Source organism: Salmo salar, chromosome 13 (assembly GCF_965601325.2).
Source record: "Salmo salar chromosome 13, fSalSal1, whole genome shotgun sequence".
Classification (NCBI taxonomy): domain Eukaryota; kingdom Metazoa; phylum Chordata; class Actinopteri; order Salmoniformes; family Salmonidae; genus Salmo; species Salmo salar.
Window position 1 is genome coordinate 28,490,819 of NC_138303.1, and position 19,255 is coordinate 28,510,073.

At 45.0% G+C, this 19,255-nt stretch overlaps 1 protein-coding gene across 1 annotated transcript in view; it reads left to right on the top strand.

The window, feature by feature from the left end:
• Nucleotides 1-11,624, top strand: part of LOC106566685 (voltage-dependent L-type calcium channel subunit alpha-1D) — a 91,007-nt gene extending 79,383 nt beyond the window's left edge. The window contains exons 41-48 of the mRNA XM_082959939.1: nucleotides 567-928; nucleotides 1,720-1,746; nucleotides 1,885-2,025; nucleotides 4,924-5,084; nucleotides 5,219-5,343; nucleotides 5,540-5,674; nucleotides 5,764-5,949; nucleotides 6,031-11,624. Coding sequence (XP_082816065.1) covers nucleotides 567-928; nucleotides 1,720-1,746; nucleotides 1,885-2,025; nucleotides 4,924-5,084; nucleotides 5,219-5,343; nucleotides 5,540-5,674; nucleotides 5,764-5,949; nucleotides 6,031-6,327 — 1,434 coding nt within the window. The 3' untranslated portion in view covers nucleotides 6,328-11,624. The remainder of the gene's footprint in view (nucleotides 1-566; nucleotides 929-1,719; nucleotides 1,747-1,884; nucleotides 2,026-4,923; nucleotides 5,085-5,218; nucleotides 5,344-5,539; nucleotides 5,675-5,763; nucleotides 5,950-6,030) is intronic.
• Nucleotides 11,625-19,255: the final 7,631 nt, after the last annotated feature.

Consider the following 19,255-nt stretch of genomic DNA (forward strand, 5'->3'; position numbering starts at 1 on the left):
TAGATGCGCTTGATTTAACTCACCCGACACATAGAATTTGTTTTTTTACAGCCAATGGAATGGTCCCAAACTCAGTTCACGTGGTTGCTAGCTGAGCTAAAACAAGTGCCCCAATTAAAACAGTTACTTTGTTGGTCCACTCTTTGGCCAGTGGGAAGAGCTTGCTTGCATATTGACTCAGTCACAACAGATATTTCACTCTGAGATGTTGACAATAATGTCATTTCCATTGTATGATTACAGAGAGGAATCAAGTCTCGTCTAGACTAGTTTAAAGATGATAATACTCATATTTCCTGAAAACCCAGAACACACACTAGATGATACTTATTCAACCCAGTGGTTTTAAAGTTACTCCACTTACATATAATGTTTTGCACACAAACCTTCACTAAATGCACTTTTAATTTAATACCCTCGTTATCTGTTGAACATCATTTAGTGAAGATCGTAATTAAAACCTCAATGGCCGTGCCTTACCACCAGGACAGACCCAAAGCCAGTGGTTAAGTTTGGTCACTGTGTTTTTATGGTCGCCTGTACTGACCCGAGTGTTGTCTCTACAGAGGAACGGCGTGCTGTTCGCCAACCACACCAATCACATTAACGGGGACCACCGGGGTTCTGTCACCCAGCGGCCCCTCCAGGTCCCGCCTCCTTCCTGCCACGCATTCGTGGAGCCCTCTCAGGTCGGCCCTGAGGAAGGGGCTGGTGACCCCCACCCCTACAACCACTACTACCCCAAATCCCCCATGTCCTCCAACGCCAACCTCAACAACGCCAACATCCCCACTGTGCCCTCCCTGACCAAAGGGGGGCAGCGGTGCTGCCTCCGCCGCGAGCACTCGTCCGCTAATGGGACACCCTCCTCCAGCTCACACCGCAAGAGTGTTGACTTTGACACCCTCACCACGGTCCAGTCGGCAAGGTAACTTAGGATGCTGCTTTCTTGGCTAGGTCTCCCTAGTAAAAGAGCTCTCTTAACCTCAAAGGGACTTCCTGGTTGAAGGTTACATAATATTATAGTTCTCTCCATTTTTAATGCAGTAGTCAATGAATGTATGCACTGTAAAAAAAGATGTTGATTCAACGTACAATTGTAAGGCAACAAGGTGCAATAAGATAGTGAGTTCACTCAACAACATTTTCACACAAAAAAATGTATTTTCTCAACCAATATATTTGGAGTAAGCTGCCAATCCTATTGCAGCTGGTTGCCTTACAATTGTACGTTGAATCAACATCTTTTTTTACAGTGTGGTAATGAACTAGGGGATTATTGTAGGTTTGAATTCATGTGTGATGAGAACAATGGTTACTTGCTTGCGTAAGGTCTAGGAGCTGTGGAGCTGAATGAGATGAACCCCATGACAACAGATGCGGATCTGAATAGGGCGTTTGGGTTTTGAAGTTGTTGCCCCCATCACATCCTTACCATAGCTATGTCTTTCACATATCTTGGCCTTTCATAGAATGGATCTTTTCAGCACCGTTCATTCTTGCACCACTAAGAGATCTTTATGTTGAAATCCTGGAACTGTGTGTATCTATCAGTAACACACACACACACACACTCCAGACCCATTCATTTTATTACCAGGATTATTATTTTTGTTTGTCTCACATTACAGATTGTGTCTTGTCTTTGTCATTGCATGCCCTTCCCTTCCCCTGTCCCAAATACACATTTCCTTCACCACAACGTGCTTGCTTGGACAGGAGGCTCTACTATGACACCTACATTAGGTATGTCTGTGAAACTACTGTTTCACCCTTTAATGACCCCAATCTCGCATTGGTTAATATGATCTGCTTTACTGATATACTATACCTCAATCACCCCTTAAAAAGGTTTATGGTTGAACTTTGACCTTTTGACCCCAGGTCAGAATCAGGGGGTGTTCTGTACCCAACCATCCGTAGAGAGAAGCCAGGGGGAGCAGACAGTGATGATGACAAGGGCTCAGGAGAATACTTCAGTGGCGAGGAGTACCAGGAGGATGACATCATGTTGCACAAAGACAGGTATCACCTGGAAACCACTTCTCCTCTGCTCTCCTCTACCGTATTCTCCTCTCATCTACTGTACTCTCCTCTACTGTATTCTCCTCTTCTCTACTGTGCTCTCCTCTCCTCTATTCTCCTCTCATCTACTGTATTCTCCTCTCATCTACTGTACTCTCCTCTACTCTCCTCTACTGTACTCTCCTCTACTGTACTCTCCTCTAATCTACTGTACTATCCTCTCCTTTACTGTACTCTTCTCTACTGTATTCTCCTCTTCTCTACTGTACTCTCCTCTAATCTACTGTATTCTCCTCTACTGTACTCTCTACTGTACTCTCCTTTAATCTACTGTACTATCCTCTCCTTTACTGTACTCTTCTCTACTGTATTCTCCTCTTCTCTACTGTACTCTCCTCTAATCTACTGTACTCTCCTCTACTGTACTCTCCTCTAATCTACTGTACTATCCTCTCCTTTACTGTACTCTCCTCTCCTTTACTGTCCTCTACTGTACTCTAGTCTCCTCTACTCTGCTCTCCTCTACTGTACTCTCCTCTACTCTCTTCTCCTCTACTGTACTCTAGTCTCCTCTACTCTGCTCTGCTCTCCTCTACTGTACTCTCCTCTACTGTACTCTCCTCTACTGTACTCTCCTCTAATCTACTCTCTAATCTACTCTACTCTCTAATCTACTGTACTCTCCTCTAATCTACTGTACTCTCCTAATCTACTGTATTCTCCTCTACTGTACTCTCCTCTAATCTACTGTACTCTCCTAATCTACTGTATTCTCCTCTACTGTACTCTCCTCTAATCTACTGTATTCTCCTCTACTGTACTCTCCTCTAATCTACTGTACTCTCCTAATCTACTGTACTCTCCTCTAATCTACTGTATTCTCCTCTACTCTCCTCAATACTGACAAAACTAAACTAATGGTGTTTTCTAAAGCAAGAAATAGACCTCTGAACTTTTCACCTATTACTACCTGTCAGGGCATTGAGATTGAGACTGTAACCGCATATAAATATCTTGGAATTTTAATTGATGACGGCCTCTCTTAAATTGCATATTCAACAACTTACTAAAAAATTGAAGCTGAAATTGGGATTTTATTTTAGGAATAAGGCCTGTTTTTCTTTTGAGGCCAGAAGGAGGCTAGTATCAGCTACATTTATGCCTTTACTAGACTATAGGGATATTTTATATATGAATGCTTCCGCTCAGTGTTTGAGATCAATTGACAGCCTTTACCGTGGAGCATTGAGATTTATTCTAAACCGCAAAACCCTCACGCACCACTGCACTTTGTATACCAGGGTTGGCTGGCCTTCTCTAGTCACTCGTAGGCTCAGTCACTGGTATACTTTTATTTACAAAGCCATTTTGGGTTTACTACCATTTTATTTGGGCATTTCTATTGTTCAGAAATGTGGTGGGTACTCTCTTCGTTCGCTGGACTTTATCCTGCTAACTGTTCCAAATGTCCGAACTGAATTTGGTAGAAGGGCTTTTATGTACTCTGCACCATCGTCTTGGAATGCCTTACAAAATACTTTTAAACTGGAAGAACTTGTCCCGATTGGTATTTTTAAATCACTGATGAATGATCTTGAGACTGATTCCCTGACCTGTCAATGTATTTAATTTGCAGTTTTTGATTTTGTTATACTCTTGTGAATTCTATGGTTTTTACTAGATTATTTGTAGTTTTTCATGTTGTTTGTCTGTAATTTTTGTAATGACTTGGTGCTGCCTATCTTGGCCAGGGCGCTCTTGAAAAAGCGATTTTAAATCTCAATGAGCCCTTCCAGGTTAAATAAAGGTTTAATAATAATAATAAATTCTACTCTACTGTACTCTACTCTACTGTACTCTACTGTACTGTACTCTAATCTACTGTATTCTCCTCTACTCTACTCGCCTCTATTCTCCTCTACTCGACTCGCCTCTATTCTCCTCTACTCGACTCGCCTCTATTCTCCTCTACTCGACTCGCCTCTATTCTCCTCTACTCGCCTCTATTCTCCTCTACTCGCCTCTATTCTCCTCTACTCGACTCGCCTCTATTCTCCTCTACTCGACTCGCCTCTATTCTCCTCTACTCGACTGGCCTCTATTCTCCTCTACTCGACTGGCCTCTATTCTCCTCTACTCGACTGTACTCTTCTCCTCTACTGTACTCTCTTCTCCTCTACTGTACTCTCCTTTAATCTACTGTACTTTCCTCTAATCTACTGTATTCTCCTCTACTCTACTGTACTCTCTTCTCCTCTACTGTACTCTCGTTTAATCTACTGTACTCTCTACTGTACTCTCTTTTAATCTACTGTACTCTCCTCTAATCTAGTGTATTCTCCTCTACTGTACTCTCCTCTCCTCTACTGTACTCTACTGTACTGTACTCTCCTCTCCTCTACTCCCCTCTACTGTACTCTCCTCTACTGTACTCTACTGTACTCTCCTCTATTGTACTCTCCTCTATTCTCCTCTCCTGTACTCTCCTCTACTGTACTCTCCTTTCCTCTCCTCCTCTACTCTACTGTACTCTCCTCTCCTGTACTCTATTGTACTCTCCTATATTCTCCTCTACTCTCCTCTACTCTACTGTACTCTCCTCTACTGTACTCTCCTATATTCTCCTCTACTGTGCTTTCCTCTACTGTGCTCTCCTCTATTATCCTTTCCTCTATTACCCTCTACTATGCTCTCCTTTACTGTACTCTCCTCTCCTCTCTTCTATTATCCTCTACTCTCCTCTATTATGCTCTCCTTTATTCTCCTCTATTGTACTCTCCTTTCTTCTCCTCTCTTCTCTTCTACTCTACTGCACTCTACTCTATCAGTACCTGTCCAGATGTGGCTGCTGTTGACAAGGTGGTTGTTTACTGATGCTGTTGTCTGGTTGTTGCTCAGGATGCCCCATAAGGAGTTTCAAGACCTTCAAACTGACTTGGACACAAATGCATCGAGGGGTTACCATCAACTGGATATTCTCTTTGACGACGACCAACAACCCATTTACCAAGATGGTGGGCGGTCGCCAAAGCGACGGTTGTTCCCCTCTACACCTCAGGGTGAGGTACCTTGGTTACCATAGTGATTAAATCAGGGGTGTCACTGATTGGCTGATAAAGATGATGATGGAACACTCATTGTAATGAGATCCATAGATGTAAATGATAGGTGTCTCCTGTGTTTAAACCTCCAGCGCCCCACAGACCCTCCTTCAACTTTGAGTGTCTGCGGAGACATAGCAGTCAGGATGATGACATCCCCTTGACCCCTTCCGTTCCCCATCGAACAGCTCTACCCCTGCATCTGATGCAGCAACAGGTGCGTACCACTGAACCAAACTGATGGCTACCCATATGCACTGAAAGACTTACTCTCGCACAATTAGCTTACAAAATATTGACACAACTCACTGCACATACACACAAACATGTGTGAGTCTTAATTTAGGCAATGAATTAAAGGTATGTCTATGTGGTTTGACCTCCTTGACCCCTCCTCTTCTCCTGTTGCCTAGGTGATGGCAGTGGCTGGCTTGGACTCCAGCAGAGTCCAGCGTCTCTCTCCATCACGCTCTCTACGTTCCTGGGCCACGCCCCCCACCTCCCCCATCAGCAGGGACCACTCCCCCTACTACACCCCCCTCATCCAGGTACGGTGTGTGTGTGTGTGTGTGTGCATTTATGAATGTAAATGTGTTGATACATTTTTGTGTGTCTGTGTGTGTTTGTGGGTATCCAGGTGGACTGGCGTGGTCCGGGCAGTGTGAGCAGCACCCCTGGCTCTGTGAGAAGAAGCTCCTGGTACACTGATGCCCCGGAAGCCCCTTTGAGCCTCACCTACTCCCCCTCACAGCTCCAGATCCCCCCAGAGTACCGCAGGCAGTACCACCAGAAGATAGGCAGTGCCAACAGCCTAGTGGAGGCAGTGAGTAGCCCTGACACACACACACACACACACACACACACTTTGATTGATTTAATGATTTCCCTCTTTTTCCTGTTTCAGGTGCTGATTTCAGAAGGACTGGGGAAATACGCCAAGGACCCCAAATTTGTGGCGGCGACGAAGCATGAGATCGCGGACGCCTGCGAAATGACCATCGACGAGATGGAGAGTGCTGCCAGCAACCTGCTGAATGGCAGTATGGGTAATGGAGCGGGGGCAACGGGGGCCACGGATAAAGTGACGGCCACGAGCCTCAGGGACCGTAATCTCCATGACTACAGTGATGAGGAGCCGGACATGAGTGTGAAATGTGAAGAGGATCTGACTGATGAGATGATATGCATCAGCACCCTATAGCAGTCAGTCACATAGGCAGCCTGACATGGCACCCTATAGCAGTCAGTCACATAGGCAGCCTGACATGGCACCCTATAGCAGTCAGTCACATAGGCAGCCTGACATGGCACCCTATAGCAGTCAGTCACATAGGCAGCCTGACATGGCACCCTATAGCAGTCAGTCACATAGGCAGCCTGACATGGCACCCTATACCGTATGAAGTGCACTTGTGCACTATATAGGGAGAGATGTGCCTTTTGGAGTGCCTTTCTTTCTGTGGAAGGAATAGATGGATGGAAACACTGCCCGCTGGAGAGGAGTGGAGGGATGGCGGGACACGCTAAGGATCCAACTACAGAGGAGTGGAGTTATGGAGGGACACGCTAAGGATCCAACTACAGAGGAGTGGAGGGATGGAGGGACACGCTAAGGATCAAACTACAGAGGAGTGGAGGGATGGAGGGACACGCTAAGGATCCAACTACAGAATGGAGAGATGGAGGGACACGCTAAGGATCCAACTACAGAGGAGTGGAGTTATGGAGGGACATGCTAAGGATCCAACTACAGAGGAGTGGAGGGATGGAGGGACATGCTAAGGATCCAACTACAGAGGAGTGGAGGGATGGAGGGACACGCTAAGGATCCAACTACAGAGGAGTGGAGGGATGGAGGGACACGCTAAGGATCCAACTACAGAGGAGTGGAGGGATGGAGGGACACGCTAAGGATCCAACTACAGAGGAGTGGAGTTATGGAGGGACACGCTAAGGATCCAACTACAGAGGAGTGGAGGGATGGAGGGACACGCTAAGGATCCAACTACAGAGGAGTGGAGGGATGGAGGGACACGCTAAGGATCCAACTACAGAATGGAGAGATGGAGGGACACGCTAAGGATCCAACTACAGAGGAGTGGAGTTATGGAGGGACATGCTAAGGATCCAACTACAGAGGAGTGGAGGGATGGAGGGACATGCTAAGGATCCAACTACAGAGGAGTGGAGGGATGGAGGGACACGCTAAGGATCCAACTACAGAGGAGTGGAGGGATGGAGGGACACGCTAAGGATCCAACTACAGAGGAGTGGAGGGATGGAGGGACACGCTAAGGATCCAACTACAGAGGAGTGGAGTTATGGAGAGACACGCTAAGGATCCAACTACAGAGGAGTGGAGTTATGGAGGGACACGCTAAGGATCCAACTACAGAGGAGTGGAGTTATGGAGGGACACGCTAAGGATCCAACTACAGAGGAGTGGAGGGATACGCTAAGGATCCAACTACAGAATGGAGAGATGGACGGACACGCTAAGGATCCAACTACAGAATGGAGAGATGGACGGACACGCTAAGGATCCAACTACAGAATGGAGTTATGGAGGGACATGCTAAGGATCCAACTACAGAATGGAGTTATGGAGGGACATGCTAAGGATCCAACTACAGAGGAGTGGAGTTATGGAGGGACATGCTAAGGATCCAACTACAGAGGAATGGAGTTATGGAGGGACACGCTAAGGATCCAACTACAGAGGAGTGGAGTTATGGAGGGACACGCTAAGGATCCAACGACAGAGGAGTGGAGTTATGGAGGGACATGCTAAGGATCCAACTACAGAGGAGTGGAGTTATGGAGGGACACGCTAAGGATCCAACTACAGAGGAGTGGAGTTATGGAGGGACACGCTAAGGATCCAACTACAGAGGAGTTTCACCCCTTTCTTTCTCTCTGTCTGGCAACACCCAGTGAAACAGAGAGTGAGATATAGGTAGGGGTTGTCCCTTAGGGGATGCAGTAATGCTAGGTTTGCAGTGCACTCAGGATGAGTAGGATTAGTGTCACCGCCTCAATGACTTCATACAGAAATCACATATCAGTGACATCACGTTCCAATCCTCAGGCATATCCCCCCCTGCCTCCCATTTGCCTTACCCTCTGCACAGAGATACTGAGAATAGTGAGTCATAGGTGTAGTGGCCATTTTACAGACCGCTTTTTGAAACTGTGAACAACCAACATACAAGAAAACAGTGTATTCTAATATCACACACTCATTCCTGCCCAAGTAATCAGGGATGACAGGGTTCCGATCGATAGACACATGTACAGGTACAGACACTAGAAACCATGTTGTTTTAGTGGAAGGAAAAAGCTATTAAGTTGTAGATATTTTTTAAACCCTGTAAGAAAAATAAACTATAGAAAAGTGATGCTTTATATTTGGTTAATTATGAATCGTTACAGGTATAGCAATATCGTCCCCATGCCTATGTTTTATTTGTGAATTAATATGAAATTATATTTTATAATCTTGTCGCCTTTTTTCCGCTAGAATGCATTATGTTTAAGCATAGTAGTTTAAGGAGGATAATGTTGATTTAGAATGACTATGATGTCAAAAAGAGCTGCTTTCACTGAAGTATATGTACAGTATGGCTCTACAGAAGGAGGGTTTGCCATTTACCATCTTAGCTCACTGCCAACAGAGATAAATAGTTTCAGGTTACATTGAGGACAACTGTTTTTCATTGTGTATTGTACAGCACTAGAGCAGTTTAACTGTTTACTGTGTTTCTTCTTCAACTGGGTACTGTCATGGAAATGTGTTCATGTCCTGTCAACCTTTACAGTATGTGCAATGAAAGGGCTCTTTCAAAAAAATACCAAAAGGGAAAATCTATGCTTTGAAGACACATAGCTGTGGCCAATAAAGCTGTATGACTAATATGCATTTTCCAAACGTGTAAAGTCAAGTTCAACATAAACCCATGTCATGTCAGGGATCTTTGTGAAATGGCGTCAGGAAATGTAAATTCCTTAACAATGGAATATAGTGTTTACAACGACTAGGGTTTCCTCAGCATAACTCCCATCTTTCTCTTGACACAGAACAACGCTCTCAGTTCAACACTGAAACATGGCATAGTGATGGCCACTCAGTGGGGTTTTATCTAGAAGGGATAATACAGCTTTGGTCAAAATGTACTTTTCACATAGCAGGTTAGGAGAAATAGGTTAAGGTTAGGAAAAGCGTTAAGGTTAGCTAAAAATAATTTTAAAAATAACTTTGACATCAATTTGACAAAAGTTGTATCCCATCTAGAAATGACCACTCAGTGAGTGTTTAGGCTCAGTGGGGTTCAAATCCTGACACAACGGTATGCATGCATGCCTTCCAGGACCGGTAATGATACCTACTGCACCAGAGGTTATATCATTGGCTCAAAATGTCTTTGAGATGGTGAGACCGTACTTTTCCTGGGGCTATGTACAGTTGAAGTCAGAAGTTTACATACACTTAGGTTGAAGACCTCGTTTTTCAACCACTCCACAAATTTCTTGTTAACAAACTATAGTTTTGACAAGTCGGTTAGGACATCTACTTTGTGCATGACACAAGTCATTTTTCCAAAACTTGTTTACAGACAGATTATTTCACTTATAATTCACTGTATCACAATTCCAGTGGTTCAGAAGTTTACATACACTAAGTTGACTGTGCCTTTAAACACCTTGGAAAATTCCAGGAAATGATGTCATGGCTTTAGAAGCTTCTGATAGGCTAATTGATATCATTTGAGTCAATTGGAGGTGTACCTGTGGATGTATTTCAAGGCCTACCTTCAAACTCAGTGTCTCTTTGCTTGACATCATGGGAAAATTAAAAGAAATCAGCCAAGGCCGCCACAAATTAAGACCGCCACAATTCTGGTTCATTCTTGGGAGCAATTTCCAAATGCCTGAAGGTACCACGTTCATCTGTACAAACAATAGTACACAAGTATAAACACCATGGGACCACGCAGCCGTCATACCGCTCAGGAAGGAGACGCGTTCTGTCTCCTAGAGATGAACGTACTTTGGTGCGAAAAGTGCAAATCATTCCCAGAACAACAGCAAAGGACCTTGTGAAGATGCTGGAGGAAACAGGTACAAAAGTATCTATATCCACAGTAAAACGAGTCCTATTTTGACATAACCTGAAAGGCCGCTCATCAAGGAGGAAGCCACTGCTCCAAAACCGCCATAAAAAAGCCAGACTACCGTTTGCAACTGCACATGGGGACAAAGATCGTACTTTTTGGAGAAATGTCCTCTAGTCTAATGAAACAAAAATAGAACTGTTTGGCCATAATGACCATCATTATGTTTGGAGGATAAAGGGGGATGCTTGCAAGCCGAAGAACACTATCCCAACCGTGAAGCACAGGAGTGGCAGCATCATGTTGTGGGGGTGCTTTGCTACAGGAGGGACTGGTGCACTTCACAACAGATGAAATGAAGGAAAATTAGGTGGATATATTGAAGCAACATCTCAACACATCAGTCAGGAAGTTAAAGCTTGGTCGCAAATGGGTCTTCCAAATGGGCAATGACCCCAAGCATACCTCCAAAGTTGTGGTAAAATGGCTTAAGGAAAACAAAGTCAAGGTATTGGAGTGGCCATCACAAAGCCCTGACCTCAATCCTATAGAAAATGTGTGCGCAGAACTGAAAAGGTGTGTGCGCGCAAGGAGGTCTACATACCTGACTCAGGTAAACCAGCTCTGTCAGGAGGAAATGGCCAAAATTCACCCAACTTATTGTGGTGAGCTTATGGAAAGTTACCCAAAACGTTTGACCCAAGTTAAACAATTTAAAGGCAATGCTACCAAATACTTATTGAGTGTATGTAAACTTCTGACCCACTGGGAATGTGATGAAAGAAATAAAAGCTGAAATAAATCATTCTCTCTACTATTATTCTGACATTTCACATTCTTCAAATAAAGTGACCTAAGACAGGGAATTTTTTCCCGGATTAAATGTCAGGAATTGTGAAAAACTGAGTTTAAATGTATTTGGCTAAGGTGTATGTAAACTTCCCACTTCAACTGTATATGGTTACAGAGACCTTTGAGTCAGAGATTTGCCAAGTGATATGTGAAGGTATATTCCACTAAATTGAATCATCTTTATTTATACTGTTTGCAAGTGAGAAAAACCAAAACTAAATTGAGGAAGGAAAGGTTTGTTATACAGCTTGTGTAATTCACAGCTTAATTGTTTGTATTACTTCTGTTGTGTAAGAATCTGTGCAGAATGTGAAGGTTAAAGTGATTCACTGTACTTGAAGAATCCTGCTTTCTACCTGCTAACGTTACAGCTGATTCCACTTTGTAGCAGATTAGTTTTACCTTCAGATTTTATACTGTTGAAACCCCTTTTTTTGTACAGTTCCTTTATTCTTTTGAATATTTGCCTGGAATGCTGATGATTTTGTAATGATCACAACTGAATAAACTCCCTCCAAGTCACTCAATGGCTCCAGATGACAGTGTCTGTGTTATATGTACTCGGCAGCAGAATTTTTGCCAAACCAAAAAAATACTCTACATAGGATTAAAACAATAACCATCACAGCTATTAGTGAGTGTGTAAAACGCAGCGTGCAAAGTGACGATGTAAGACTTCGGTAATATTCTTCATTTAAAACGTAGTCAAAAGCTAACACTAACATGGTGGTTAATACTTTCCGGATGCACTGTACACGTGACTGTGAACGTGTAGAAACTAGAGGGTACATTTGTGTGGGATCATTGTGTCTTATCTAGGCTCAGTTGCACAGCCACAGTGAATTTCTCTAGAAACGTCAAATGTGACTGGAACATTGCCCATTATGACGGTTGGCTAGCTGGCAGCTGTTGATTAAGTACCAACATTTCCATAGAAGTCATAAAAGGAACAATAGCTATCAAATCAGAGGAATTGAGATATGCAAACAATGTGTTGTTACCCCCATTCAAAACAATGGATTGGATTAGGTAAAAAGACAGATAGAAAAGGTTCAGTAAAATGTAAGTGCTGGTGATATGCAGTACCAGTCAAAAGTTTGGACCCCCCTTACTCATTCAAGGGTTTATCTTTATTTTTACTATTTCCTACATTGTAGAATAATAGTGAAGACATCAAAACTATGAAATAACACATGGAATCATGTAGTAACCAAAAAAGTGTTAAACAAATCTAAATATATTTTATATTTGAGATTCTTCAAATATTTGCCTTCATGACAGCTTTGCACACTCATGAAGCGGGTTGAGAGAACGCCAAGAGGTAGTCACCTGGAATGCATTTCAATTAACAGGTGTGTCTTGTTAAAAGTTAATTTGTGGAATTTCTTTCCTTAATGCGTTTAAGCCAATCAGTTGTGTTGTGACAAGTTAGGGGTTAGGGTTGGCTCACATGAGGACCGCCACAGGAAAGGAAGACCCAGAGTTACCTGTGCTGCAGAGGATAAGTTCATTACAGTTACCAGCCTCAGAAATTGCAGCACAAATAAATGCGTCACGGAGTTCAAGTAACAGATCCATCTCAACATCAACTGTTCAGAGGAGCCTGCGTGAATCAGGCCTTCATGGTCGAATTGCTGCAAAGAAACCACTACTAAAGGACACCAATAATAAGAAGAGACTTGCTTGGGGCAAGAAACCCAAGCAACGGACATTAGACCGGTGGAAATCTTTCCTTTGGTCTGATGAGTCCAAGTTTTACATTATTGGTTCCAACCGCCGTGTCTTTGTGAGACGCAGAGTAGGTGAACGGATGATCTCCGCATGTGTAGTTCCCACCGTGAAGCATGGAGCAGGACGTGTGATGGTGCTTTGCTGGTGAAACTGATTTATTTAGAATTCAAGGCACACTTAACCAGCATGGCTACCACAGCTTTCTGCAGCGATACGTCATCCCACCTGGAAATTCTTCTGGGCCTTGAACAGGGTGATGGGCTGAGTGCACTGCTGCTTAATATCCAGCTCCAGGTGGTCCTGAAGATTACTGTCCTACAGATAAAAACACACATATGCACAAAGTTCAACATTATGCATTAAATTTCTGAACAACACAACTTGAACACTATATTTAATCATTCGTTTTGTGTTGTCAGAGAAAAACTGATCAATGGTGGCTAGAAGGCCGGTGACGTCGATCGCCGAACACCACCCGAACAAGGAGGGTCATCAACTTCAGTAGAAGTCGTGACAGTACCCCCCCCCCCCCCCGACGCGCGGCTCCGCAGGGGGTCGACACCGGCCTCGGGGACGACCCGGAGGACGAGGCGCAGGGCGAGCCGGATGGAGATGATGAAACTCGCTCAGCATGGAAGGATCTAACACGTCCTCCACCGGAACCCAGCATCTCTCCTCCGGACCGTACCCCTCCCAGTCCACGAGGTACTGAAGACCCCTCACCCGACGTCTCGAATCCAGGATGGATCGAACGGAGTACGCCGGGGCCCCCTCAATGTCCAGAGGGGGCGGAGGAACCTCCCGCACCTCAGCCTCCTGGAGCGGGCCAACCACCACCGGCCTGAGGAGAGACACATGGAACGAGGGGTTAATGCGGTAATTGGGGGGGAACCTTTAACCTATAACATACCTCGTTCAATCTCCTCAGGACTTTAAACGGCCCCACAAACCGCGGACTCAGCTTCCGGCAGGGCAGGCGGAGGGGCAGGTTTCGGGTCGAGAGCCAGACCCTGTCCCCCGGTGCAAACACCGGGGCCTCACTGCGGCGACGGTCTGCACCAGCTTTTTGACGTCATACGGCGCGCTGAAGGCGGACGTGAGCTGCGTCCCAGCTGCGTCCCAGCCAGAACCGGCTGATAACCTAACACACACTGAAACGGAGTGAGGTTAGTGGAGGAGTGGCGGAGCGAGTTCTGAGCCATCTCTGCCCAGGGCACAAACTCCGCCCATTCCCCCGGCCGATCCTGGCAATAAGACCTCAGAAACCTACCCACATCCTGATTAACTCTCTCCACCTGCCCGTTACTTTCGGGGTGAAAACCCGAGGTAAGGCTAACCGAGACCCCCGGACGTTCCATGAACGCCTTCCAAACCCTTGACGTGAACTGGGGCCCTCGATCAGACACTATATCCTCAGGCACCCCGTAATGCCGAAAGATGTGTGTAAACAGAGCCTCCGCCGTCTGTAGGGCCGTAGGGAGACCGGGAAAAGGGAGGAGACGACAGGACTTAGAAAAGCGATCCACAACGACCAGGATCGTGGTGTTACCTTGTGATGGTGGAAGATCGGTTATGAAATCCACCGGCAAGTGCGACCACGGCCGCTGTGGAACGGGTAAGGGTTGTAACTTACCCCTGGGTAGGTGTCTAGGAGCCTTGCACTGGGCGCACACTGAGCAGGAGGAAACATAAACCCTCACGTCCTTAGCTAAGGTGGGCCACCAGTATCTCCCACTAAGTCCAGATGAGAAAAGGGTGTTTAGCCCCCTCAAGCCAGTGTCTCCACACCTTCAGAGCCTTGACGATAGCCAACAGCTCCCTGTCCCCCACATCATAGTTTTGCTCCGCCGGGCTGAGCTTCTTAGAGAAGAAGGCACAGGGGCGGAGCTTAGGTGGCGTACCTGAACGCTGAGAGAGCACAGCTCCTATCCCAGCCTCAGATGCGTCCACCTCCACTATGAATTGCAGAGAGGGATCCGGATGAGCCAACACAGGAGCCGAGGTAAACAGAGCCTTCAGTTTCCTAAACGCCCTGTCCACCCGAGCTGACCACTGCAAGCACACCGGACCCCCCTTCAGCAGTGAGGTAATGGGAGCAGCTATCTGACCAAAAGCCCGGATAAATCTCCGGTAGTAATTGGCAAACCCTAAAAAAATAAAAATAAAAAATAAAAAAAACAAAAAAAAAATCGCTGCACCTCCTTTACCATGGTGGGAGTCGGCCAATTACGCACGGCTGTAATACGGTCACTCTCCATCTCCACTCCTGACTTAGATAGGCCGATATCCTAAGAAAGAGACGGACTGTTTCAAGAACAAGCATTTCTCAGCCTTGACATACAGGTCACGCTCCAACAGGCGACCAAGCACTTTGCGCACCAGGGACACATGCTCGGCGCGTGTAGCGGAGTAAATCAGAATGTCATCGATATACACCACTACACCCTGCCTGTGCAGGTCCCTGAAAATCTCATCGACAAAAGATTGGAAGACTGATGGAGCATTTTTTTTACCCATACGGCATGACAAGGTACTCATAATGCCCTGAAGTGGTACTAAATGCTGTCTTCCACTCGTCTCCATCTCGGATACGCACCAGGTTGTACGCACTCCTGAGATCCAGTTTTGTGAAGAAGCGCGCGCCGTGCATTAATTCAATCACCGGGGCGATCAGAGGTAGCGGGTAACTGTACCCCACTGTAATTTTATTAAGACCTTGATAATCAATGCACGGTCGCAGACCCCCATCCTTCTTCACAAAAAAGAAACTCGAGGAGACGGGTGAGATGGAGGGCTTAATGTATCCCTGACGCAGGGATTCGGAAACATATGTCTCCATAGCCACCGTCTCCGCTTGTGACAGAGGATACACGTGACTCTTGGGAAGTGCAGCGTCTGCCAGTAGATTTATCGCACAATCCCCCTGTCGATGAGGTGGTAATTGAGTCGCCTTCTTTTTACACAAGGCGAGAGCAAAATCGGCATATTCAGGGGGAATGCGCACGGTGGAGACCTGGTCTGGACTTTCCACCGTAGTAGCACCAACGGAAACCCCTACACACCTACCTGAGCACTCTCGCGACCACCCCGTAAGAGCCCTCTGTGGCCAAGAAAAAGTGGGGTTATGACTAGTTAACCAGGGAAGACCCAGCACCACCAGATACGCAGGAGTGTCGATAAGGAAAATACTAATTTTCTCCTTGTGACCCCCCTGCGTCACCATAGTCAATGGAGCCGTGGCCTCCCTAATCAACCCTGACCCTAATGGTCGACTATCTAAGGTGTGAATGGGAAAAGGTACTTTCACCGGTACAATAGGGCTCCCTAAACTATAAGCCAACGTTTGTTAATAAAGTAAAACAATAACCCGTCGCACACCGATACAGAAGCAACACGTACATAACAAACAATCACCGACAGAGAAATGAGGGGAAGCAGAGGGTTAAATACACAACATATAATTACTGGGATATGAAACAGGTGTGTAAAGAGACCAGACAAAACCAATGGAAAATGAAAAACTGATCAATGGTGGCTAGAAGGCCGGTGACTTCGATCGCCGAACACCACCCGAACAAGGCGGGGCATCAACTTCAGTAGAAGTCATGACATGTGTCCTTGAGCTTTGCTACAGCTGCTTTAATTCATTTCACTGGCTCACCTTTGTCGACAGGTTTTATTTGTGAGCTTTTTTATAGGTTTGCCCTTTATATTCCTATTCTACTAAATAGTAAACTAGCGTTTGGGTTAAACTCGTAGCCCTTTACACTCCAGCCCGTATGCGGTTGCGAATAGCAGACACTGATAAGCACCTAAATTCGAACGCAGTGGCTGTACAGTAAAATGCTACACAGTCGTGGCCAAAAGTTGAGAATGACACAAATATTAATTTTCCCAAAGTCTGCTACCTCAGTGTCTTTAGATATTTTTCAGATGTTACTATGGAATACTGAAGTATAATTACAAGCGTTTCATAAGTGTCAAAGGCTTTTATTGACAATTACATGAAGTTGATGCAAAGAGTCAATATTTGCAGTGTTGACCCTTCTTTTTCCAAGACCTCTGCAATTCGCCCAGGCATGCTGTCAATTAACTTCTGGGCCACATCCTGACTGATGGCATCCCATTCTTGCATAATCAATGCTTGGAGTTTGTCCACCCACCTCAAGTTCTCAATGGGATTAAGGTCTGGGGAGTTTCCTGTCCATGGACCCAAAATATCGATGTTTTGTTCCCGAGCCACTTAGTTGTCACTTTTGCCTTATGGCAAGGTGCTCCATCATGCTGGAAAAGGCATTGTTCGTCACCAAACTGTTCCTGGATGGTTGGGAGAAGTTGCTCTCGGAGGATGTGTTGGTAACATTCTTTATTCTTGGCTGAGAAGCAACCCCACACATGAATGGTCTCAGGATGCTTTACTGTTGGCATGACACAGGACTGATGGTAGTGCTCACCTTGTCTTCTCCGGACAAGCTTTTTTCCGGATGCCCCAAACAATCGGAAAGGGGATTCAGAGAAAATGACTTTACCCCAGTCCTCAGCAGTCCAATCCCTGTACCTTTTGCAGAATATCAGTCTGTCCCTGATGTTTTTCCTGGAGAGAAGTGGCTTCTTTGCTGCCCTTGACACCAGGCCATCCTCCAAAAGTCTTCACCTCACTGTGCATGCAGATGCACTCACACCTGCCTGCTGCCATTCCTGAGCCAACTCTGTACTGGTGGTGCCCCGATCCCGCAGCTGAATCAACTTTAGGAGATGGTCCTGGCGCTTGCTGGACTTTCTTGGGAGCCCTGAAGCCTTCTTCACAACAATTGAACTGCTCTCCTTGAAGTTCTTGATGATCCGATAAATGGTTGATTTAGGTGCAATCTTACTGGCAGCAATATCCTTGCCTGTGAAGCCCTTTTTGTGCAAAGCAATGATGACGGCACGTGTTTCCTTAGAGATAACCATGATTGACAGAGGAAGAACAATGATTCCAAGCACCACCCTCCTTTTGAAGCTTCCAGTCTGTTATTCGAACTCAATCAGCATGACAGAGTGATCTCCAGCCTTATCCTCGTCAACACTCACACCTGTGTTAATGAGAGAATCACTGACATGATGTCAGCTGGTTCTTTTGTGGCAGGGCTGAAATGCAGTGGAAATGTTTTGGGGATTCAGTTCATTTGCATGGCAAAGAGGGACTTTGCAATTCATTTGATCACTCTTCATAACATTCTGGAGTGTATGCAAATTTCGATCATACAAACTGAGGCAGCAGACTTTGTGAAAATTAATATTTGTGTCATTCTCAAAACTTTTGGCCACGACTGTACATGATATCGTAGCTTAGGGTCTCCGCTGTACAGCGCTGTATGGGATTCAACTGACAGTAGTTCTAAATGTGAGGATCAACTGCCACAGGAAGCCTATGTTTGTTGTATTGTGAAGAAAATTTGCTGCAGAACATGCACTAATGACTATGTTCTATGCGCTCCAAAAGTACAGTACAATCTGTTTTCTGAAGTGCCTTGTGAAACCCTAACACTAAGATTGTATTTCATAACTTAGCTAGTCATGTTTGCAATAGAATATGCTTTCAAATGATGCCCATCTGACCCAGATTGCGATTCATAATGGACCGTTTTTGGATTTTGTAAACAGCAACAGTAATTGTGTGACGGTGGGGACGGAGGGCTGTGTCCAAACAAAAGAACTACAAGTGCGGGTGCTTCATTTCCTCAACAGCACAGCTACAAGCTCAGAAAAGCACCTTATAGTTGAAGGCTCTTTCCTTAAGTCATCAAAGTGCATTAAAAGGACGTACGAACTGTGCACAATTTGGAGAGGTGTGTGGTAACATGGAGACAGCAGTTAGACCTCTCAGTCAAACACTTGTCATTGTTTTGTCTGTGCACCTACCCCAAATGTCCATGAATATTCTTATTATGTCACTGAATGTATCCAGAGTATTTTCAGATATCATTGTCAGCACATGTGAAAAGTACAGTAACTATAAAAAAAATGCACATAAAAACAATGTTTGGGTTCAGTCTTGTGTTAGGTGAACTGTTGTGTCCTCACCTTTGGTCAAATAATTTCCTCATAATCTCCAAACTGTTCCCTTTCAATTGTTACCATAGTTATGAACGTCATCACATCATTCAAGTGCAATTTTGCTTTTTTGCATTTCTTCAAGTAAAAGTGAAAGTCACAAATACTACTTGAGTTCGTACGTCTAAAACTATTTGGTTTTTAATATACTTAAGTATCAAAAGTAAATGTAATTGAAAAAATATACTTAAGTATCAAAAATCAAATTAAAAAAAGTGTAAATCATTTCAAATTGCTCACATTAAGCAAACCAGGCGGCATAAATTAAAAAAAACTACAATTATGGATAGCCAGGGGCACACTCCAACACTCAGACTTCATTCACAATCAAAGCATGTG